Raw genomic sequence first — 26,418 nt, 5'->3', positions numbered from 1 at the left:
TAGTTAAAATAACCTCAGCTAAACAGCTGGACAGGGGTAGATTCATTATTCTGGTACTTGTAAAAGCATAAATATTTTCTTTTAAAAGAAAATAAGCACTTTTAAACAGTAATAATAATGCATCTCAAAGCAAAAGCATCAAAGTCACTAAGCAGGCATTATGACCAAAAATTGTAAAAAACTCTGAGAATTGTGGGGACATATGGATGACTGCACTGAATGTTTCTGCATCATCTCAGACTCCTAACTGACCTTTGAAGGACAGAGATTCAAACACACAGTGCTAAGCAAGGGCAGATTTTTGCTAGATGCAGAAGACACCAACTCTGAGCATATCACTGAGACAATTTTCTGCCAAGCACTCAGTTGGGAGAGATGCAGTAAGAGAAGGCTGCACAGAATTGCCTTTTCCAGCGAATTTCTCTTGGTGGATTCCTGGTTTTCCCAGGCAGTATGCTCTGGGGATTTGCAGTGCCCATCACTAGAAAAAGAAAGGCTCTAAAAAAGCAGGCAAAGATAGAGAATATCCAAAAATTCAAGACTGAGAGTACTTTAAGCCAAATTCTGGGAAAGCATGTGATGATTGGAAAAGGCAGGGAATGATTATTTAGTCATTTAAAATCCAGCCTTTCCCAGGATAGGAAAGAACTGTTAATTTGTTTAGAGACATTTCAGGACTTTTGGAGTATGCTGGGGCTTTCAGGAGCATACAGAGAAGCAAAGGCACCGAGATGGAGACCCTTGCAGGTCTGCACAAGGATTCAAGAAATGAACTGCAGGCAGAAGAGGCTGTGAGGCCAAAGGGCAGGTGAAAGGCTGCAGGCTGAGATCGAGGGCTGCTCTCTTGGCACAAGTTTCCAGCTATGTCTGAGGATCTGCTGTGCAGAGAGAGAGCATGGCTCATGCCTGCCAAGGAACTGCAGCAGTGCAACAGCAGCTTTATCCACGGGATAAAGGATTCAAGCTGAACTGTATGATACAGAAAGTTTGTGAATAGGCGCTGTCGGTCTTTCTCATTAGTTTGGGAATTTTGGTCTTTTGTTACTGTGAAATGGTTAATTGCTCATCTATTTGGTTTTCTTGATCCTCTTGTTTGTTTTCTCTCTTCAATTAATTTATGTTAATGAGATGTTTATTTGGTGTTCTTTAATCCCCTGTTGTTACACTAACAATATCCCAGCTTTTAGTTTTCTCTTTATGTAGTCCAATATAAAGTGGAAATGCTGGGTGAAAAGAAAACAAAGCACATCAACACTGTGAAGGGTCACAGAGCTCCTGAAGAGGGAGAAATAAGTTCAACTGCTCTTGGAATCAGGGATACCACTTAATATAACTAGGTACAAATTCTATTTTTATTCTAAGTTACCACGCATTTAAGTTATATAGACGAACAGTCAGGTTATTAACAAAAAGTCTTAAAAGTCCATTTAGCATTCAAGTCATTCCTTTAGCCCTTTTCTCTTCCAAGTAGGCTTTTCAGCTTCTTTCATGTCTCCTCCTGCACCTCAGAAGGGTTTCAATTCCCAGACTCTTTACTCTCTCTTGCGTAACTGAGGGATTTGCCAAGGAGGCAGCTACTGGCTAGATAGGGATGAAGTAAAAATCCACGTCTTTAAAACGTCTTTAAAAATACATTCAACTAACTCATACCATATAATGAGATAAAAAGTAAGATGTATTTTTCAGTATCAAAAGTGTTCATTACCTTTATCACCAAGCTCTCTAAAAAAGTTCGGTCCTGGTTTGGCTTTGGCAACATACACCAGTGCAGCATCCACCTCCTTTAAAGACACAAACAAGAAAATATAAAGCCAGTTTTGAAAGAGACAATCACTTCAGTAACAGAAAGAATGCAAGTTTTTTTCAAGAAGGAAAGGAACATTTTGCTTACCTTTTTTGTCAGTTTCTTGGCTGAGGCTTTGCCTATAATAAAGAAAAAATCATCATTATTCAATAACAAACTGACTTTGAACTTTGATCAGGTTCTGTGGCATTTCTTCAGATTTTTATGAGAAAATGCTAAGTAATATGAAACAGAATATTTCGCAACAGACAGTTTGTTTCTAATTCCTATAATGATCATGAAAGGACAAGATTTAAAAATAATATAAGCAGTCTGTTTAAATGTTCTCTCTGCCTAGATTAAACCACAGCCCACTTTCATCTTCATGTCCAACTTACTAGTATGACTTTGCATAATGCGAGCGACAAATGTCGCACAGATTCCAAAGCAAGACTATACAGCAAGAAACAGCTGTAGTATTTACAAAGGGATTTCCATGCACACATGACAGTCCTTGAAGTGCAGCTTGAGAATGTGAAAGCTAAGAAATACTAAAAAAAAGAAAAAAGAAAAAATAACGAAAATGTTGATGTTTCTATAAAGCAGAAGTAAATTGAACAATACTGCTTTCTGAATGAGCATCAGATGAAAATCATGCAAACTCCTAAGTGTTTCTTAGCAAGAACAGGGGACTGGAACAGGGGAGCCACTGGCAGTGCATGTTATGCTCCTGTGTAAATCACGTTTGAGGAGCTGCAACATATCAAGAGTGGAACATTCCAGCTGGTTAGGCAGGGATCACAGAAACCCTATGGTCATGGACCTGCAGGAGCAGTGCATGCCCCTTCTCAGTCTGTCTCCTCAGCACTTCTCCTCACACCGCTCTCCAGGCCCTGTTGTCCTTCACTCTGACCACTCTCAGCCCATCATGCTCTTCCTTCATCACCTTCATCACCTCTGGATTCCAGCCAGCCTTTCCCTCCTATTTATTCACACTGAGTAAGCACAAACTGAGCCACTTGGATATGCTCTGTGGACTGGAGCCCCTGTGTGCAGCAGTCTGCTTTGCTCCGTGCTCAGTCTCCAAGGTTACTTTGCTGCTTCACAGGCATTTTGCATCCAAAGGGTCACCAATGCAGCACCACTATCTGGAAATGGATATGATGGAGGCAGCCTGGTGGGCAGCTGTCAACAAACATCTACCAAGCATTTTCACAGGCCCGTAATTTGGCCACAGATGGAGGTGCTTTGTCAGTAAAATAGCAAATTTCCATAGTGCTGGCAAATGGCACGCCCAGCTGCAAGGGGTCTCCACTGGCAACTTTTGGCTTGGAACACCTTAACCAGCACTAGCTCATTTTTTAGCACAGGCAAAGCAGTACCCTGGCCTCTGCTCCCTGAACTAGCAGTAACAGTTTTGCTGATAAATTCCTCTCCCTGCATCCCCTCCCCCCAAATCAGCCTAAGGCAGACACCTGGCACATAACATTTCAACACAAATGTTTAAGTTTGACAAAAGTTATAAGCAACTAAAATAAGGGTTTTAATACTGGAGTGTTGAGTGACCCCAACAACAGGTGTTGCCAGTGCCACCTGTTCCTGTGGATGAATACATTTTTGTGCAATGCCTGTACATACATTTACACCCATACACACACACACACACACACATAAAACTCCATAGGTAGATACCTTCTAAGTAAAACAACATGTGAAATTCTCTACTTTGCCTCACTTGAGACAAAAGAAGTCAGACAAATAACAGACTGGGAGAAGAAGCAGAGTCCTGAGCAGTATGATGTAACACCACAGTTAATTTAACCCCAGTTCCTGCTGCAGAGCATTTCCATGAATGGCTGTTTAGCAAATTAAGTGATTTAGATCTCAGTCTTGAAATGTCACTGCTTCTGTACAGCACATTTCAATGTGAAAGTGAACTTCAGCTGTTTTTTTGGCCCTGGCAGACCCACCTAGAGACCAGCCTTACAGAAGGGAATGAGTCAGGCTGTTGGTCTGTGAAAAACAGTATCTGAAAGAGAATAGAGAAAAGCACCCTGCAATGTTCTTCACTGTACATGCTCCTTGTACTCGCTGTCTGCACTGAAGCCAGCCATATATCCTTATCAGGTTAACAACAACTCCATTCATTTAATTCTCCTGGTGAACTCAAGAACTTCACATCTGGATTGGCATCTGCTATCAAAGCAGTGTACTGGGAGTAGCCTTTTGCCAGCATCCAGGAGAATGATGAACTCTGCAAGCTGGAACAGCAAAGGCATTGGTAAGTGGTGCATGTAAGGAGAAAGCACTGTGAACTACAGCTGAGACAACAGTTGGCCAAGTTTGCGAGGCTCTACACTTGATTGAGCCTGTGTTTCTCTTCTTTGTGTTGCATTCAGCACAACAATGCTGAAACTCTTCAGCTACAAGGTTTTGGGGAACAACATATCCTTACTGACAATTACTGTATCATGACAAAAATTAAGAAAGGAAAAGGAAGGGAAGTCTATTGTAGACCTATGGAATCTCTTCATCAGCCAGCAGTCATAACTGCAACTGCCTAGAGCTCACAGAAATGGCCGTGGCAGCCATCAGCATCTGCCCTCTTGCATCCAGCCACAGCCACCCTCTGGAGGATATTTAAGATGCTGACGTGTTGACTGACCTCTTTCAAGGTGAAAAGACAGCAACAATGATACAGAGATATTCATGCTACCCTTGCATGGGTGAAAGGACTGGTAGAGGAAAAGAAGTCTTTGCTGAGTGGCAGAAGAGAGAGAGAAGAGTCATAATCACCCCAAGACATGGTGAGAGGCAGCACCAGGTGGGTCAGAACCAGTCCTTGCAGTGACTGGATGAGAGGCAGCTGCTACAGCAAGACAAGAAAAAAGGGAGGAGGGAAAAGGACAGACTGGGAGAGAAGCAAAGAGATTTCTACTTTCAAAGCAGTAAACACAGCAAAGTAATAAATATGGAGTTTTCTAATGGTTCTCTTCTCACATGGGCAGATGTCAGCAAGCATGTGTACTGGAGGGCAGGAAACTTTTTGGAAAAAGTACCCTGACACTAGGAACATTGGTATTATCTTTCATACTGGGATTTGTGTAAGATATTAGAATAAAATCTTATGATAATATAATTTAAACTGCAGAATGAGTTTCCTCCAATAATTGTTTAATGTTTTCTAATAATTACATCCAGTTCTATTTTATTGGTACTGTCACCATATAAACTCATGGGTAAAGACTCAAATCTAGGTTTTCACTAGGAAACAAACTTCTTGAATACTTATTTTCTCAATTTATTTACTTCCTAACAGTGAGATCCCTTTAAATACCAACAAGGAAAGCTCTATTAATATCAAATGTGTAGCCCTCTGAGGAATCAGGTCTTATAAGATTTTGTGTAAAAAAATTAGAAGGTTAACTCCTCTCTGTAGAAGATGCACTGCAAAGGTTTGAACAGTTTTCTTAGCCAGAAGTGCCTCTTTCTTCCTATGATTTAAATATTGGTTCTATCATTCCTCACACACGACTACAAATATAACAAGATCTAAGTCTGTGAGGACTACAGGCAATAGATATAATTATTAGGGACTATTTAATCTAATAAATAAAAGATCTGTATGATTCAATTTTCTTTAGTTATATTCCTTTACTTTAATAGATTCTTACTAATTGGAAAATTAATGACACAGTATAAAACTTGTAGTAGTTAGAGTCTTACTTTGATATGAAAAAAAGAAACTTGGAATTTTTTATTGTTTTGAACTTGAATAAATGAGAACAATTTTTGTTTTTTTCCTACAGACCTGCCACAACTATGATGGCTTAAAGGACAGCGAGTATTTTCAAGGGTCTCTACATATTTTACAGACGCAATCACCTAATTTTCACCACCTACAGCATATCCATGAAACAAAGAGGTGCAGAGACACTTTTCATGGACAAAAAGGCATTTTAGCTGTTTAAGTTGTATGAATACTGAGTCTACTTACAAACACACAAGTTCTGTGCTGTTAGTCAAGAAAATTAGTTGACAATTGTAATTAAGAAAACACTGCCAAGAGCAGCTCCATCAGTCTTAATTTGCCCTTGGCAAACCTGGGTGTTTTGTCACTTAGGTTTCCTACAACAGAAATGTTTCCATCATGTATCTTTTTTTTACACTAAGACCTAGAATGGACCTGACATCAATGTTGTTAGGATTACTGTTAGGAAAGGGCTAAATTAAACAAGGCTGAACTTGCACACATAGTAACACCCTTTTACACCTGTAGAGCTAAGGAATGGCTTAGATCTGACAAAATATGTTTAGATTCAAAGAATGAGTAAAATCATGAAGATTGACAACTCTAACAACAATAATCAAAGGACAAAGCAAAAGTAGTTACCACTATTTGCCAGAAAACATAATTTTACATGTCTGCAAGATTGATTTAAATTTCCATATTACAAAAAAGAGACCAAATTTTGAATCAAACTCTCTCCACAGCCTGAAATTCAAATGCGAACAGTTAAAGATACATATCTTTTCCTAGAAGAACCAACTCCTGTCCTTTTTATCAGTAAAGTCACTAAAATGGTTTGACCTGAATCTCCTTTTAGCTCAATTTCAAACAGACAAAATTACAAACAAAAATAAAATAAAAAATGACCTCCCAGCTTTTTAATTTTGGATGGCATTCATTGCTATCTTTGCTGAATATTGTCAGGTTCAAGGTCATGCTGAGGTACTATAAAACAATTTGGGTTTTTAAATGAAAAATTAGAATAAGAATAACATTAAGTATACACACAATTGAAACAAACTCTCATTCTGCAAAGTGATGATTGAAACAAACTTTTAAACTAGATGGGATTTCAACACAGTCCTAATCTGAGGATCAGGGCATTTTAAAAACCACACCCACTGTATGCAGCTCATGCTGTGGCCTTTACAGCAGAGCCCATCCTGCAGCCTTGCCTGCCATGGGAACAAGAATTTGTATTTCTTCCTTATAACTGGCTGCCAGCTTTCATGCAAGCTGAACTTTGAGAATCCTGCACCAGTGAGCTGGGTTAGATAAGAACTGTGTATGCTGATTTCCTTGGGGAGATGCTGTTAAAATTTCTGTTTAAATTAGCCTGAAATAGAAGATGTTTGAAATTCAATAGCTTGTATTTAATTCTCAGCTCTCTTAGATAATTTTAATGATACTGGACAAGTATGTTATATTAACACAGTGTGCCTTTTTAACCTACCTTATTTTTGTTCTCATTCTTTAAAGCTCTTATATGCATTTATAAAGTACTTACTACTAATGAAACCAATAAAGGACAAAATTTCAAGTCAGTAATTAGTTCTTTAAGGTCTCCTTTTGAAATACTGGTGATATTGGAGAAAAATTAAGGATAGCAAAAAAATCTAAGTATTTTTTGAAAGCATGACAAACCAAGTGGTCAGATTGCTAGGCTAGCTACTGGCAAACCAATATCTGAATAATAAATGAGCATGCAATTTAAATGAATTAAGAATCTACTTCAGCTAGAAAGCTTTTACTGAACTACTGCATTGCAATTATTGAAAGATAATTGATAAAAGTAATTTCAGTCACATGAATTAGTAAATTGAACCACCTGAATTGAATGCAAGTATGCCCAGTGGAAAAGGCAATTTGCAATAATAGAAGCTTCTGCTATGCTTTACCAAACAAGCTTTGCATCTGTCCTTCTTTATTTAAAGCAATTGCTCCTCTGAGGAAACAAGAAATACAGAGTGCTGGGATGGGGCCAGCACTGGCAAATCTCCATTTCAGAAGAGCAGTTGCATCAGAGCAAGTCAATACCAGGAGGTTTCTCAGTGAGTCAGGCAGCCTGGGGTAAAAAGGGTGGGATGCTGATGGATGCAGGGAGGAAACATCAAAGGATGACACAGTCTTTTAGGAAACTGAAACAGACAAAAGAATTAAGATAAGCAAGTTTTCAAAACCTTTTAAAGAGATCATGGCACCAAGTCACCAGGAGTTCCAAAATAACTGAAGGGACCAGGGTAAAAGCAGATGCTGTGGTGCCCACTACAGTGCTTTCAAACAGCTCAGGCCTCACTGGGACTGTAGCAGGAATGTGTGGGAATGGCAAGGAGAGCAGGGGAACACCTTCTCCTTAGATATTATCTAGTGAAAGTGACATACTCCCAGATCTGCTGTCTTTCTAATAACACATCCAAGGCTACAAGTAAGGAAAAGCTGAGATTATCTTCATACTTCCAAGCTTACCACAAGACTTGCACTGCATGGACACACAGGATACAGAAAGAAACAGCTCCCAAACAACTGGAGCAGTCACACAGGCCTGTAAGGGCAGCCCTGCAAAGGGAGCACATGAAGCCAGCTAACATTTCATGTGAAACACACAAACAGCAAGAAGCCAAGCAGAGAGAACAATTGCAGCTGAGCATCTCTCCAGCAGGAGAGGCTGCCAATCCTCTGGGCAGGCAGAGCTCAGCAGTGGAGGGAGCATCCAGAAAAAAACTTGTCATGTGAAATGCAAGTCCTCAAACTCCCAAATAAGCACCACATGCTTGGTTCCTCTGGCTTCATTTAGAAGTCTAAAAATTAGGTGCCTAAATCTGAGTTAGTGATCTCTGTGGTGCTTTGCTGTAACTATGATGGTGTGAGGACTTACACAGAAAAAGGTTTATAATTAACTTTGAAATCTGCTGCTCCTATTTCAGATCTGAAGAAGAGCTCATATGGCCAAAAGCTTGTCTAATTTTTCCAACTTAGAGGAGCAACTGGTCTAATAAAAGATATTATCTCTGCAAACTTCATCCTGACTAATGACCCTAGGCTCCCTTTATAGTCAAGACAGAGAAACAAACAGAGAACGAACAATTTATTCCAGGTTGAGACAGGTGTCCAATGCAGGTTTTGCACTTATCTATTTCCTTCTTTTAAAGAAATGCTACAATTACTTCCTCTGACCTGGCATTCAGCTTTTATATATTGAGCAGGTGAGTCCTCCTGCATGCAAGCAGATAACCCACACTGTACTGCTTTCTGGATTTGTTACATCCGTAACCTGTTTTTCCAACCTCCTATCTAGCAGCTCAATGTTAGCAGTGCTAAGGGCATCTATTCTCTGTTTTAATAAGAACTTAATCAGACGCAAGGACAAAGTTTACTCCAGTTCAAGAGATGGAATAGCTGCATAATTGCAGCAATAAAGTCTTATAAAGGACAACTAAGGTTACCTGGAAGGAGCTGTATCCATAATACATGTTTCTGAGACCAGAAGGGTGGAGAACAATTCCTGCAACTTACAGAGAACACTATGCAGTTCAGACTTCTGGGATAGATGTCATTTCCTGACTGCACAGAACCATGGACCTTCCCACATAGAGCAGGAAGCAGAGCCACAGTCCCCAAAAATTCCTGTCAAAATGTTTGAGATTGTAGTCAGTCTTATACAGCAAAGAGAACAGTAAAAGCTAGACTATGCCTTCAAGAAGATTCAATTAATGAATTTTGATCCAACTCTGAAATAAAGAAGTTAAAATTCGTGTATCACTCTCTTTAAGTCTTCATCTTATATTGTTAACAAAATCTCGTTCTTAAATACTAGTGTCAGAGCACATGCTAGGTTAGGATATTAACATCAGATGAAGGTAAACTATTATGACAGCCTCCTAGCACCAGGGCTTAATTCTGTTCCTCTACTAGGCAGTGTTAGAAGTCATGATCCCTGGCCTGAGGGTTCTGCAATCTACTTTATGGCTAGAGAAGATTATTATAGAAGAACAAAAAAAGAGGGGTAAGGAGAACAACAATGAAATGACACAGTTAAAAATCTAACTGCATACACAACTTGAACAAATTGCATCTTAATTATAAACAGAGATTAATTTGGATTCAGAATGGAAATGTGTGCAAATCCTTCCACAATCAAAATGAAGGAAGAAAAGGTCAACATTTTAACAAAGCCAGAAACTTATTCTTATCTTACTATGCAAAACTTGATTTATGCTTATGTACTCAATATAAAGCACCCATTACCACAGTAGCAGCCACTCCTTTTGCCTCATCCAGCCACTTCCTTGACAACGTGTATTCTGAAGATCTTTCCTGTTGACAAACTGTTACTTTTCATATACATCTTACAAAATGCAAAAAAAAACCCCAAACCTCTTAAAGACTAAAAATATTAAAGACTGCTTATTACAAATTGGATTCTCTTGCTGGCAAATATAACTGAGGTACCAGGTGGAGAATTCATCTGTTGTGTGTGAATTTATTGTTAGGATAAAGCTACTTTACTAACCCTGGAATAAGGAAAAAGAGGACATGTCAGAGAGGAACATCTTTTCCACCTTTTTGCTCTGATGCAATTTATCCCCTAAGCAGGAACTGCCCAGAGCTGAGCACAGCATTGGAGCTGTGGCCTCAGCAGTGCCCAGGGCAGGGGGATGGTCACTGCCCTGCTCCTGCTGCCACACCACTGCTGAACCAGGCCAGGATGCCACTGGCCTTCTTGGACACCTGGGCACACCCTGGACCATGTTCAGCTGCTGTTTGCCAGCACCCCCAGGTCCTTTTCTGCCAGGCAGCTTTCCAGGCACTGCCCCCAGCCTGCAGTGCTGCCTGGGGCTGTTGTGACCCCAGTGCAGGACCTGGCACTTGGCCTTGATGAACATCACACAATTGGCCCTGGCCCTTTGATCCAGCATTCCTCTGCAGAGTCTCCCTGCTCTCCAGCAGATCAACACTCCCATCCAACTTGGTATCAGCTGCAAACTGACTGAGGATGCACTTGGTCCTCTCATCCAGATCATCTATAAAGATATTAAACAGAAGTGGTCCCAAACTGATCTCTGGGGAATGCCACTACTGAACAGCCCCCAGCTGGATGTAACTCCATTCAGCACCACTCTCTGGGCTTGGCCATACAGACAATTTTTTACCCAGTGAAGAGTGCATCCCCCAAGCCATGAGCAGCCAGCTTCTGTAGGAGAATGCTGAGGGAAACAGCATCAAAGGCTTTTCCAAAGTTTAGGTAGAAAAACATCCATAGCCTTTCCCTCATCCACTGGGCAGGTCAAAATTGGTAAAATTAATTCAACTCCTTTGTTTACGAAATAGTTTGCTTCTTAAACTTATTCATCCAAGCACAAACTTCAGCATACTGTTGAAATTGGTTATTCCTAGTGAAACAGAAAGAAAAAAAAAATCTGATGATTTGAAGTAATTTAAACTTGTAATATTAAAACTGGAATATTAAGTGAAAAAACTGTATTTCTTAATGGTATCAGCATGAAAAATGCAATGGTTACTGTAATTCTCTTCAGATATAGGACATTTATTGTGCTTGTGTCCAAGTAGTAAATAGCTGACATACCAGTGCATCTAGGCAATTTAAATTACTGCAGTGGGTAAGCAACCAGGAGCATTGACATTTCACATAAATTGCATGGGTTCTCAAGAGTATTGTAAATAAAAATAGGTACTTAGATCCAGTTTATGTAGTAGCTCACTTTTTTACTGGTTTTCCTGTTTCACCCTATCACATATCAAAATTATTTACACCATCATTAAAGATTTCTCTTTTGTTATGTTTTGGGGTTTATTTAAAGATTTACTTCCATTACAGCAACATGCAGTAAAAGGTCTTAGAAATACTGCCAAAAATATTCAAAGAGGTGACAGCTGATTGGAAAAGTACAATGGAATTTTACTAGAAACATCAGTTTGGGAAACTGTCATTCATCATATCACAGTACTCCCTACTCAGAAAAAAAAAAAAAAAAAACAGAAAGAAAGAGGTGGCTGATGTATTTCTGTACTACTATTACAAAATCTGGAAATCTCAACAGCAGGATGTCTGATTTCTATTGCTAATGATGGTAGTAATCGTTTCATTCTCCTAGTGGCTTGTCCTTCCATCAAATATCTATAAATTGAGGCCTTCAGGGCTCAATCCCTCACAGAGCAAACATATAATTTCAAGCATCTTATTGTTCTTCTTTCCTTCCCAGTGGTAACATTCTTGGAAACATATCACAAACAGCACCTTTTTTGTGATTGTGAAAGATGGTTCCAGGAGTTTCTGAGAAATCTGTGGGAAAACCCATGAAGTGGGGTTCCCCCGTGGTTAAGGGAAATTGCCTCACTCACAGAATAGCTGAAGTTGGAAGGGAGCTCTGAAGGTTATTACATAACTAGAAAGTCCTTATCTCCTCGTGATGACAACAGGAAAAAGCTCAAAGCAAGGTCAGTCAGGATCTGTTGCCCAAGACCATGTTCAGTTGGGTTTAGCATGTTATGTTGGGTTGATGTGGCCAGAAATGTGTATTCTATCACCACCTGTTGAAGCCAGGTGGGGCAGTGATTCCTTATCTCCATGGCACATACTATCTGCTAATGGGCCATCTTTAAGACAAGGTGAGGCAGTCATCTTTATCTTTTCCACAACCCATCCTCCCTGCAGCAAGATATCATCTGCTGCTGGGCCGTTGAGTCCCATTGTATGACTTATAAAATTACATCATCCCACTGGGAGATGCTCCAGCCAGGGGGAGGAGCCAAGCCTCTCCTACCTAGATAAAAACTGAGATTTTGGACAAGATACCTTCTTTCCACTGGATTCCAGAGGAAAACTGGACCTTTCCACATCATCCCTGGACTTTCAGAGGAAAACTGCACCCTACAGGAGCACTGCTTCAGCAGAACCACATCTGCCACTGCAGGAGGATGCAGCCACCATTTAATGGGACTGCTACCAACACCCTGACTGACAGACTGTATTCTGACTCTGTCAGTGTTTTGGGATTGTTCTTTGTAATACTGTATTTCTATTTTAATCTTCCTAGTAAAGAACTGTTATTCCTAATTCCTGTATCTTTGCCTGAGAGCCCCTTAATTTCAAAATTATAATAATTTGGAGGAAGGGGGTTTACATTCTGTAATTCAAAGAGAAGCTTCTGCCTTTATTGGCAGACACCTGTCCTTCAAGAACACGTGTTTGCAGACATTTGCTTCTAGAAGTATTATGAATACAAGGCATCTCTCTAATTTAATACAGTTACCTGACCAATCCTTCAAAAAAGAAAATATCCATTTATGTGCTTTTGTAACATACACTAACACCAAATACATGCAATAGTTGGTAGGTTTCATAGGCAGTCTCTGGCTTTTGTTCCCTTGCTTATACTAATGGCAACAACAATCTCATGCAGTTGAAGGGTGTAGCCTGGCTTCAATTCTCGCTGACAACCTAAAATACAGCATTTTTGCTTTATTTGTTGAGGCATGAGAGTACTAAGCACTGGATTTACCAGTGAATTGGGGCATTTTATTGAAAGGATTCTATATTGGTAATTCCATTAATGTGAAATGTGTGTTTAAGCTCAAGGCCTGGGACATTTTGTCTTACTGTCCAGAGCATAATAAACACCACAAATTCAAACCCTTATTATGCTTCCCTTCCAGAACAAAAGCCACATTCATGAACATGCAATTTACAGTGACTAGCTGTCCGAGGGCATTGCTTTTGAGTTTGGAGAACAAGTACTTTGTAAATTATAACCAATATAGATTCTGTTTAGGAATTAAAGGATTAAGTGAACACCCACTAGATGGTGTTCAACTACTGCGTGGGGTGACTGGGCTAGTTGCACCTCCTATTCACCTCTGCAGTAGACTTTTCTTGAAGAAATAATAAATACATTTGTATTAGAGGACAAAAAGGAGATGAAATAATTCTCTTGACTAAAAATTTGGAAAGGCTTCAGTAAATTATTTACAATCTGTGTTGAATGTCAGTAAGAGGAACTTCTAAAAGATATGACGAATACAGGCAAAAGAAAGCACACAGGGTTGTTTTGGGTCCACTTGCTACTAGTCTACAGTTTTACTTCAAAAACTCTGTATTTTTACAATTGATGATAATATTCATCTGTTCTCCACCTTCCCAAATTCTGCTGACATTGTCCACTGAAAGATGCGGGTTCACAAACACTCACCATGGAAACACATCCATTTTGCAATTAAAAGGATGAACTGGATTATTGGATGCCTACTCTAGCACAACCTAATGCATCACTTTCTTTTACAACAGAAGCTTAATAATTGCAACTAATCCCTGTTAATGCTAATAAATCAGCTTAAGGAAGGAGAGGGAAAAAATAAAAGAAAATAATAAAATAAAACTGCTATTGTAGCACTTCAGATGTTTTAGATTCCTGGGGATGACAAGGATGATAGTAATAAAGGGAATTTTATTCGGAGCTGAATTAAGATAATATTGTCATTGCAGAATTTCCAGAAGGAACCTTTTCCTTTATAAGGCTCTGAAGTACAACCTTACATGAAAATTTTAGGAAGGCCATTTTAGTGTAGATTACACCCCAGTGACATTATTTTTTCCAACTGCCATTATGGAAAGATAAGGACATTCTAATAATCATGTTTAGGACTTTTCATACAGAAGACACTGTCTACTGCTTTGAGCATTTACTGATCCTTTGACCATTTACAGATCTACTTACTTGACTATTTCCACAGCTCACCAGGTTCAAGCACTATTGTAATCTCTACTTTTTCTTTCCTTCTTCTTTCTCTTGTTTGAGTTCCTTTCAGTGGCTGATTTGCTTTCCTTCAGTTGATGGTCCACATCATTCTCACCTTTATCTTTAAATTAGCCTGAAGTTTCTTTCACTCCTAAGATTATCTCATTCTGTTATTAGCATACAGAGAAGCTCTAAGCAAGCCAGTAACAGCCCCTGCTGTGTCTGACTTGTTTATACATCATTAACATCTGCCACATAGCAATTAACAGATGTTTGGAAAGCTTTCCTACAGCAGGGGCTCCAAGGGTATGTAAATGATAACAGGATGCTCCTGTTTTTTAAGCTATGAAAGGTTTAACCTATTTTTGCCATTCAAACAGAATAGCTTAAAAACTGTACTATTGCACTGGTCAAAACAGCTTGGTCAATTTAAAAAAATTAATGCTGCTAATAGTATGCTTAAAAATTATTGACATGATGTTCATCAGCCTTCTATAGCAGTAAAAACAGTCTTGTGCATCAACTAAAGCACCTCCTCTACTAAAGAATGAACTTTGCAGATTGAATAAGAAAAGATAAGCTACCACTTGACCCTTTGACTTCAAACTCCTCATGATAAAGAAAAAAAATCTGTCAGAAAGAAAAAAAAAGTCTAGACAAAGAAGATCACGAGCTCCTTTCAAAAAATAAGTTGTTCTTTTCTAAAATTGTCTTATTTTCTCAGAAAAAAAATTTTCTCCCCCTGAATTCAAATAATCTGATGAAGCAAACCTCTGAAACACATTTGGCTTTACCCCAGCTTTTATTTTTCAGTCAGGTTTTCTGAAGAATTCTGACCATATTAAGCACCAGAGGAAACATTGCAATAGGTCAAGACAGAAATAGAACATAAATATTTATTCAGTAAATATAATTAAGAAGGCAAATCCAAATGCAGAAGTATACACTTTACATCAAAATTCCCACTAATGTCTTATTAACTTGCAGCAGGCTTCAGTATACTGGGCTTCTGTGTTCACCACTTTCAATTATTCTTGTGTTGTCTCTTTCCTGCCATTCTCAGCTTCTCTGATAAAAAAACCAGTTTCTCCTCCAAGAGCAGCTGTGGACTGAAAAAATGGACAATTTTTTCCTTTCCCTGCGCTAAAGTGTATCTTACATGGGGGCATCAAGCCCTTGGCTGTACATGACCTCCTAAGAGGATGTCCTTTGCCAGATCTCTCTTTGCTTTAGCCACAATGCAATGATTATGTCAACAATTTTCTCACCTGAGAATGCAGAAAATAATTTGCTCTACCCCAATATCCTCAGCTTGGCAGACACATGGAAGACCGAACGAAGGCCAAAGCACTTTTGGGGCTGGAAGCTGTTCTGCACGTAGTGACTGCGAGTGGAGCACAGGCTACATCCATTTCAACATTTTGCTCAAGTGAGCTTTGCTTTGAACCATTTTTCTCCTTAACTAAAGCTGCAGTCTGACATTCAGAAGTTTCAGCAACAGTCTTAATTTAAGAAGTTCCTGACCTCCATCCTTGTTCCGTTTCTCAGACCACAGTGATTGCTAGCGGATCGTGCTGTGAGCCAGGGAACGACGCTGGCTTTACACAGATATATCACACTCAGAAAAGCATGGAATAAAGATACCTACATGAAGCTGTGGAATGGATGGTCTCATCCAGACAGAGGAGATAAAAATAAACTCAGGTTTGCTAAACTAACAACACCAGTGTTGAGTGGTAGCTTAATTATCTACAATGTAACACAGAGCTAAGGTTCAAATGAAGAAAACCCACTATTTTGGGAATTGGGAAGTGTTAGCATATGAGCAAGAGAGTTTATACAGACAGTGACTACTTATAGGGTGGATATCAGCAGAGGTTTTAAGCAATAGAGATGTGTTGCTGTTTTCCAATATAATCTGTGGTTAAGAATGATTTTAAATTGAGTATGAAAAAACGTATGAGGCCTACATTTTAAGTTTTATTTTAATCTGATGAAATACGAGCTTACTTAGAGAACATATATGATAAATTCTGAAATGCTTAGCTATGAAACGTTAAAGATAAGTATTAAGCTGTGAAGTATTCCCTAAAGGAGGATACAACTCCAGAAAAATATGAGATATTACATACTAACTTAGGTAAGCAGTGGCAATAAATATGAGTATTCTTATAATGGTTGACTAAGCAGATATCCTCTGTCCTTTTTACAGAAATAATGGACATAAAGAGTAACAACTGTCCTCTTGAAATGAGCACTTATTTTACCTGCAGATGAAAGAGATTGAAACGACAAATGAATCATATTTTAAATGGGCTTTTTATAATTCTCACAGTTGGTACAAATGAAAAGCAAACAATGGACAGCTTTCTTCTAGTGAAAGTGTAGAGCAATTTATGCTGCCCAGTATACTTTTAAAATGACCATACTGGTTTAAAAGACCCTCTCAAATTTTCAGCAGTAGAGACTGCCTTTATCACCATACAGCTGGCAAAAAATGTTTCTCCTTAGGCAATTCAAAGAAAGGCAGAGAAGCAGATGAAATTTTTGAGCATTAGATTTTATAGTTCCTCCCAAGAAACTGACAGTGAAACAAAACAAAGCTCTCACATTGTATGTCACCAACAAATCCACAAAAAAGAAATAAATGCTATTGTCAGGGTGTGAGTGACACACAAACACACGCACACCCCTTCCCCAGGAGAAACAAAAATGAAAAAAAAAAAAAAAACCACCCAACATCTGGAGAGGAACAGAAAAGGAGAAAAGTCCTCTGTTTTCTTGTACTGGCAGTTTCTCTAGTGGGATACGTGACTTACTACGTGCTTGCCAATACTGATGCAGCAGCAAGATTTCACTGTCTCAGTAGTTCCAGAAGTATCAGAGGTATTGGCACAAAGCTCACGCATTCAAGACTTGAAAAGAAGGCTGGTGCCTGGGAAAACGAGCTGCATTGTTCTGAAGACTTCAAACATCAGTCCTGAAAGACAACTGGAATAAACTGAATAACATCAAAAGGTAGCTGTCTTGGCCATGTCTTCTATTTAAATTCCATGCAAGGAGCCCATTTAAAAATTTTTATTAAGCCAAGTATGACTGCAGCTTTTGGTGAACAAAGTCTCTGGATATTTTATGTATACTGATCAGCTTAAAAAGGAGCTAGAAAAACCAAGAATGGCCAGGTAGGATGGATTTGGACCTACTACCAATGCTGAACTACTTTTTGTCTGGTAAAAACCAAGGCACGATTTGTTAGAAAATGTAGTATTTTTTTGTTAGCTGTGTCTGTAAAATCCTTTCACTTTCAGGCTTTTCCAGGTCTGAGAGGATAGATATTTAAAAAAAGATGTAGCCAGCAGAATGACCAGATGCTTGCCAGAAATATGGATGATGGTGTGAAGATCTGAGCTCTCTGAGGGGCAACACTGGATGGCTGATTTGATTACTAAGAATTGTCTCTTGTCTGCATCCTACCCTGCAGTAACGAAGCTGGTAGCCCAAGGGAGGGCACTGCCACATAAGCAGGTGCCTCTAACAAGAGGAACCTGTGTGTTTTACACATGGAAAAAAAAAGTCTTTGAACTAAGTATTTGCTTTTGTTTCACAGCAGATGAGGAAGGCTACTGAGCACAATTGGTGCTATAACCCACTGCAGGTGCAAGGCTGTGGATTGAAAAACAAAGCATAACCTGGCCAGTTTCTTCCTTAGGGAATCGGTGCCAGTGTTTTCCAAACTGGGAACAATGGAACTTCTCAAAGGTGCCCCTGGAGACACCAGCTGTTTGGGAAGTATGGACAGCTCCTCTCACCTACCAAAGCAGGCTGCACACCTTGCCTGCTGCTACTGCCTAGAAGTAAAGTGATTGATGCTCTGTGGTTCTACCTAAGGCATTTTTTTAAAACTCATAATGTAACATTTCTTATGAGAACAAGCAGGGGAAAAATAGTAGTCTGTATGAAAGTTACTAAAAAAAGGATAAATCATATGACTAATACAATAAAAATTCAGCATTGGCCTAAGGAAAAGCACGGAACCATCAGTACCAAAAGAGTTACAAACAACTGAAAATATGAGGCTAGAATGTGTGCTAGATTTTGGCAGGAGCCTGACCTGCACTCCTGGCACCTGCTATGATCCGCCAGTGGTCTGCAGATCTTCATCAGTTCTTAAATAACTGAATGCAAGCCAAGGAATTTTAAAATCAGATTGTACTTCTTCGGTATAAACCAATACCTGTCTGTGTTGAGGACATATGTTGCAAGAAATTAAAATACACTTAAGAGTGAAAAAAAATCATTGATCTGATTTTCACGCTACATCTGTTAAGACTTAATTGTCACTTAAGCAGGATGTTTCAGAACTGATTAAGTTCCACTGAATTATTAAAAAAAATACTGAAGTAATCTGTCAAAAACTGTTTGGAACCTGTGGGAGAACAAATCTCAGATATTTTCTGTGGTATGTTGACAGTATGTTATAAGAGTAGTTGAAACAGTGTGTGGTATTCTAAAAAACAAAAAAAAATCTTTAAAGATAGGAAAAATATTCAGAGACCAAGAATGATTGTATGAACTCTTGAAATATGCCCATATGTATAAAAAAGTGACTTCTCTGTAAGGTATTTTAAATATCACATTAGCATGTCACAAAACTGGAATACTTGACTAAAGCAGAAACTGTTGCAAGATTTCTGAAATTCTAAGGCAGACGGTGTTTATACAACAAGCAGACTCCTGTTATTAATAACCAGATCTTTCCATTACTTGCACTACAAGTATTCTGTATGTGCACAATATATTTTCATTCCTTTCAGGGAATCTGTTTTCCATTCAGATGCCATTAAATAACCAATAACTTTCACACTTTAAATAACCAAATCCTTCAAGATGTGCACTGAGACCACTTGCCACTTGCTCACAACTCTGCTGAAGCCTGATCGCTTTTATTATCGGTACTATTTTTGTGCTGAGTTTTTAAAAATTGCTTTCATTCATTAAGAAGCTGTAATTTGTCTTTTCATTGAACTGTTTTTCAGAAGGCTAAATGGCTAGCAATATACTTTAAAATCATCTTGCCCAGGTTTTTACCTAATCAGTAAGCATTGCAGTTAAATGAGGTAAGAATACTCAAACTGCATTACTCTTCAGCCAGTCATCAATGCCATGAAGGGAAAAATAGGAATAAACCACAACAGAGACACGAACTCAGTATAACCTTACTGCTGTCTCACACAGACATACCTGCAAACATATAAATGTAATTAATATAATATCAGTATAAATTTAAAGATTAAAAAAAAAAATTCCTATTCGACTGCGCAAGGAATGCATCTCAGATACTTTCAACATGTTTGAAGGCATGAAAATAGAACTGAAGGGGGGGAAAAAAGATATTTTCCTTGTGCAGTGATATTCTAAACCATGCTCCTTTGTAAATGATTTTGCTCCATGGCTCCCTTTCCTCCTGCTCTGCCATCTGACTGTGCACAATTCCTCACTGCTGCAGCTGCAGGGCTACAGTGCTGGAAGCCAGCACTCCCCTAACACCTCTGCTCCCAGCGCTGCTCCCCTTCAGCTGCTTTTCAGACTCTCAACCAAATATACTTTTCTGAAAAATGAGGGCAAACAAATAAGTTGGTGCAGAGGCCAGTGGTTAATACACCAAAAAAAGAAGCCTGGCCAACAGAGCAGATTTGAATGCTGCAGCAGGAAACACTGCATTTCTCCTCAAGAATCCCATCTTTGATTCTGTTGTGTAGTACCTTGTGATGCAACCATTATGAAAGTGCATTAGTGTTTATTTGGAGTTCACAATAAAACATTTGTCCAGACATAAATACATATTATCAGGATGACAGGAATTTCTGCCATATTTGTAAACAAAGAACTATTTACTGTCAAATTAGTTTTTTGATAAACACACAGCCTATTATGTTACTTATCAGAGTTAACATCTAATTAATGAGGACAAAAGAAAAAACAAAAAATTCCCTTAATAAGCTTATGTAATTACCAACAATTGGCTGAGGCACAACATTAGGTCCAAAACAATATAGTATTTTATGCACAACACCAATTTTTTATGTTCTACTTGGACACTTAAGGGAAAGTGAAAGTAAGTTAATTTGAAGACTTTGATAGGTTTGTGGTAGGATTTCCTAATGCTTTTTGCGTAATAAAGGATAGCTGAGGAAGAAAAATCCACAGTATGGAAGACATTTTCAGCAATCAATGTTTATCTTTACTTTTGTGTTCAGTTCCTTAACAGGAATAGTATTTTTCTTTACTCACAACCCCACTTTAAGAAATGAGTAAAGAATGATGACTAAGAACCTTTGGCTAGAATTGGCTGATTTTGTTTCATTTTCTAAAATTCAGAAGAGGTTAATCTAATAACCTTAAACCGCCATGTTATTTCTTTGGATTTATCTTCATTTTAGCTTCCATCTAGCACTGGGAAAGGAGTCATCTTTGTCATGCATCCTCAGCTTGCAGAGTTCTCTACTGTGTTTGGAGGATTTGAGCAACAATGACATATCTGTACTAAAAAAACACTAAATGCAGAGATAGAGAGAAAACTATTTCTTTGTTAACACATTAGAAATTTGAGAGGATTTAATTCAGTTCCCAGCTGTATCAATGATTCCCCATGTAACACTTCAATCCCTACTTCCCATATGAAGCTTTTCCACTTAGACAAGCTTCAATCTTATTCTTTTACTCTGAATCCTAGATTTTAGATCTGACACTGATGCATGAGTCACATCAGTCTGGTTAGTTATTGCATATGAAATTCAGGTCAAAATGAAGACACTAAAGCATAGGCACCTGAACTCCTGCCAAAGGCAAAAAAACTCAAGACCCAAAAATAAAAAGACTGACTCAGGTCATTCCACAGTGTTCATCTATTGACTCTCCCTTTTGGCTCTCCAAACACAACTGACTGCACCAGCACTGACCTCAACTAAGGACAATGGAGAATTCAATTTTTTAGCCACCAGAGCCTTGCACTGTGTCCTTTCCTCAGATTCCCTCACAGCCATGACCACGCTGATGCTGTGACAGGAAGCCACACATCATAGCAAGTCTGCAAACACACCACAACTTTCCACCGTGTTCCCACAGAGAGCTTAACCAATTTGAACAACTTCTCCAAGGAAACTTAGAACACACTAATCCTCATTGACAGATAGGACTCTACCTTGGAAATACTGCCTCTGGTACCAGAACACAGGAAAATCTCTTTTACAGCAGAATGAATGAAGATACTACAACACATAAAATCTGCACTAAGTAGATACAAAGGATCAAGGTCTTTATTTATTAAGTGTCAGTTGTTATCAGAGATGATAATCTGAAGGTTCGTCTTTTACCTGGAAGACATATAGAATAATCTTCTCCAGAAAAAAATGCACATAAACATAGTTCAGATTCAATGTAGTGCAAAATCTTTGTTTCCTGAAGGAAGATTCTTGCAGTCCTTTTCAAAAATTAATATAGATTTTCTTATATGTTTTGCAATAGCACATCAGAGATGGTATTTCCATGGAACTCTAACACAGTATTAGATGTCTAACCTGGAATATGAGCCTATGCACAACTTAAGGTACAAATTTTACATGAAGGGTCTCTCAAAAATGCACCTGCATTGCAATGAAAATTCAGTGTAAATCAGCAGAACTTTATCCTCATACCTGTGATCTTAAAAGTGATAGAATTTCTGATGCAATACAGCAAATTCATATTATTTGTATTAAATATTACTAGACATTGTGAAGTATTTTTACATCACAATAAGAACAATAACAGAGAATACTTTTATACTAAACTATCATTGCATCAGGTGTGATGATTTACGAACAACCCACAGACTACCCAGAAGAATTTAGCTGGTTTTGCAATGGTTTGCCCACACATCCCTGTGGTGACATAGTTTTAACACAAGATTACATGGCATATAACCAGGAATCCAAAATCCCCAATGGTGAATTTAGTATGCACTGCACTAACTGGTAGAAAAAAATGCTGTCATGTTAGTTTTGCACTGGCACAAATGTTGTGCCATGCTACCACATCTCATTTACTGTTTGCCACTGTTTATAAAGAAGTGGCTGCTTCCTTTCATAAAATAACTAACAGCAATAAAACTAGGCACATATTTACAGAGTAACTTGGTGTGAAGCACTGCCTCTAAAAGCAAGCAAAATTTTTTTGGATGGTGTCTTTATTCCTTTATAGAGCTCTTTGCTTTGTCAACATACAGAACAAAAAGTCTGTCAGGAAACTCTGCATTTGTTATCAGCTTATTCTCCTTACATGGTAGTACTGTAAATATTTTTCTTCATTATCACCCTGACAATAAATAACTTTGAAGGTGTGACTTAATTAACAGGAATGCCAATATTTCACAACTTTTGCCTATTTTAAAGAAAATGAGTAACAGAGAAACTCATGTACCAGGAAACAAATGACCAGAGGTAGTGAACTAAGGTCTACCAGGCAGGGTTCAAGATCACTTAGGCTGGATGACAGCTGATACATTTGCAGTACAGTTCATCTGTTTTCTTATCTGGTAAAGTTTTCCATAATAAATCATAATTTATTGCATCTTTTGCAATCTTGTCAAAGGGCACACCTAAGATTTTTGCTTTAGTAATAAATTCCACCCAACTGTGTACAGGAATTCACCTAACAATCTGTACATAGCTAAAATATTTTGGTATTTTTTAATGCTGGCACCAACAACTCATCTGGTTTACACAACACCACATTTACTTTCTACTAAATTTGATTATGTTTAAATTCTAATAGAAGATTTCAAAGCAATTTTCCAGGGAAAACCACCCATGAGCAAAAAACCCAAAGGCTGGCTGGCCAAGGTCTTCTATTCTCAAATCATTACTGCTTCTTATCCTTTGTTTGCCTTTTTCCCTTGTGGTAGTATTTATCTCTGAATAGGGACAGATCAACCTCAGCAATATTTCTTGATGTACACAACTAAACTGCTCATAAAGCTGGTCAGAAGTTTCTGCATATTGTCTGCAAAAAGTACAGGAGAAATAAAACTTTAGAACAGCCTTATATCTTCCATATTACTATAAAAAGCATCCAATTGGAAAACTCCAAGCAAATATTTATGAAGATGAATGATTACTGCCAGGGTGCTAGAGATTTTGCTGAGAGGTTTGGGTTTTTTGCTTATTAGCAATTAATCAAAAATAGGCAGAGAATAACCAAATCATTACAGCTCGAAGTTCAGCATTGTAAGACTCACCATTTGGATGCAGGATCATATGTTAAAATTGTACCCAAATAGGCAGTAAGTGAAGAGTATCATGTTCTAAGATAAGTGTTGTTATATCTTTTTCCTGTGTAAAGGCACTATTCAGGGTGAAGAGAATTATTTTATTCTATAAGTGGAAAGCTTCCAAAATAATTGCTGCTTTGCTATGGTGACTATCTTGACTCACTCTGAATATACCAGGACAGATATTTGAGATAGGTCTGTTTATTTTCCTCATATGAAACTCTTCTAAACACAATGAATAAAACCACTGCCTTTAAAATACTTCAGGTGCCATATTTCTCAGCTATCAAATTCTTTGTCTGTTTGCAGTCACATAAATATGTAAAATCCCAAGCAAGAGAAGTCAAGAGAATTGCCTACCACAGTATTTATGCTACTGGTCAAAGAATCCACACCAATGATAGTTTAAAAAAATATTTAGGAACATTAGATTAAAATGTCAACATTTTTCTATCAAGCATCTATGATGCTACTGCTGCAAGCCTGACCTCAATTTGAAATGCTAAATATGCATTAGAGCAAAGGTTTTTTTTCTAGTCATTATTTATTCTTTTCTGTTTAATGCTATTTCCTACTCATATTAGCAAAGCAATTGAAATTAACTTGGCTGCATTACAAACAGATATCACCACATACCATTTCATTAAAAATCTGCATGTGTACTATTATACTTGGAGTAACCAATTAATATGTATGAATTGCTAGGACTGAAAAACATTCTCTAACCTTGTCTTCAGAGACAACTGTCTGAAAACCACATCTTCAAAAAGTTTTGTATTCTCTGTCTTTCAGGCAGGAAAACTAAAAACCCTTTTAGGTTTTTAACTTAATGACTTAAGTTTTGAGGGGGAATGAAGTCTAACACTCATACATTAAAAACATACATTAAAAGTATTTTAAAAATCTCCGTGACTCTCAAGGTCATAAAGTCCTTCTAAGGATTTATATTCAGCTTTGTAATATTACAAGCTGTGTGTCAGCAGTGAATTCATGTATCCTAATCACCTATAGATTTTTGGCAGATACTGGAAAACTTTTCATTACAGATACTTGTGTCCTATTCTTTGACCACTTGCAGCTCTTTTAAATTGCTTTCTGCCCTAGGTTTTCGACAGGCTTGAATCAAAGTGCATTTTGGTCTCCTTCTTCCTCCCTGTCTCTCAAACCCTTCCACAGGACCTTGAATTCCCTTCTGGATTTCCAGTTCAATACTCCCAAGTCACTACAGCATTTGCTGGTGTGTGGGCAGAGAATCCCAGGCTTTCAATGGCTTTTGCTAGACAACATGTTTTCCTGGTCAGATGTGCAGATTGCAGCAAACAACTCTCCCCTCTTTCCCTTAGCAGATGAACTAACAAGTATTTGTCCTCTAAGTGTTAATTCTCTCTGGAAACTGGAAAAACAATCTTTCAAAAGCAAAACAAAACAAAACAAACCCAAAAACTTAGGAAAACTGTAAAACCTTTTTTTTTTGAGGAAAAAAGCATACAACATTTTAAAAATTACTGTATCATGGAAATAACAGAAGAAGATACAAAGACAAAAGAAGCTTAAGTAATGGAGTAGAATTAATGAAGCTAGAAAATTTCCAGTAAAGGACAATGACACTTTTTATTTGTGTGCTCTTTCTACCTTCTCCTCAGAAAGCACACTTTTAAAAATACTTCTAGAAAAGACACTTGTGATTTTGATTTGTTCTAAACCAGGTTACATAAAAATCAAAGAAGATTTAAAACCAAAACTGTAGAACTGAATCTGGGCTCTACTGTTCTCATTCAACTCACTTCCATCACTGCCTCCTCTAAGAAAAAAGGTCACAGAATTAGTCACTGGTGAAGTGGATGGAAGATAACAGGACCAGGAATGGTATGAACACTATTACAATACACTCATTCTATTTTCTGTGGCATGTAAGCAATTGAGGAACTACATACTGATCAGACATGTAAATTATGCAAAGATGTCATCAGCAAGTCACCAGATTTCTAAATCATCAGCCTCACCTCACTTCTGTAAAGGGTCGCAGTGTCTGTGAGAATCCATATGGGCAACATTTAAAAACTGGCTTCTGCTGATTTATGTAACATAAAGGATCTTGTCCCAGTGATTTGCAAATGATATCTCTAAGGGGACCAGCAAGTTTCTTTTCCTTCACAAACACAATAACAAGAAAACAACTTACGTTCAACTTGATCAAACATTACAGAGAACAAGAAATCTCTTGGTGTCATGTAATATTCTCCTTCATATTCCAGTGATGCAAAATGCATGAAGCGGTGCTTTCGAAGAGACAGTCTTTCATCCACATCTGCATGAATGACATCTTCTTTCTAAAAAAGAAAAAAGTCCACTGCATTTGTAGACCAAAGATGTAATTAGAAAAAATCCTATACCCTATCTTGATCAACCTCAGTATTTTGTGGGTAGCCACAACAAAAAGCTACCAGCAATTAAAGCTTTTGTGGCACAGTCTTAAAGAATGACGTGCTTATATTAGAGTCAAAGTATTTTTTGGTTTGATTTAGAACATGCTTTAACAACACAGGTGAGCCAAATCAGTGGCTGGAAGTCACCAAAGGCTCTCCTGCTTCCCACTCCCCTGCTCTTGGCTATGTGGTCCTGCACCTCCTTGTTTGCCAGCTCTGCTACTTGTCAGGCTCTTGCTGAGCCAAATGCAGCTTGTTAATTCAGCAAAAGACCTAAACCCACCAAACAGTTAATAGTATTTCACCAGGTTAGTGGCTGGCTCAGCAAAGGCTGAAATGTGCTGCATAACCATGCAAAT

At 38.2% G+C, this 26,418-nt stretch overlaps 1 protein-coding gene across 1 annotated transcript in view; it reads right to left on the bottom strand.

The window, feature by feature from the left end:
- MICU2 (mitochondrial calcium uptake 2) overlaps positions 1–26,418 on the bottom strand; it is a 135,082-nt gene that overhangs the window by 36,001 nt on the left and 72,663 nt on the right. Inside the window, exons 2-4 of the mRNA XM_079320008.1 lie at positions 25,816–25,963; positions 1,892–1,923; positions 1,706–1,781 (exon numbers count right to left, since the gene is read on the bottom strand). Of these exons, the coding sequence (XP_079176134.1) occupies positions 1,706–1,781; positions 1,892–1,923; positions 25,816–25,963 (256 nt within the window). The remainder of the gene's footprint in view (positions 1–1,705; positions 1,782–1,891; positions 1,924–25,815; positions 25,964–26,418) is intronic.

The sequence above is a fragment of the Erithacus rubecula genome, assembly GCF_903797595.1.
Source record: "Erithacus rubecula genome assembly, chromosome: 1".
In the NCBI taxonomy this organism is placed as follows: Eukaryota; Metazoa; Chordata; class Aves; order Passeriformes; family Muscicapidae; genus Erithacus; species Erithacus rubecula.
Note: the sequence above shows the minus strand (reverse complement) of the source record. Positions and strands in the feature narration are given on the sequence as shown.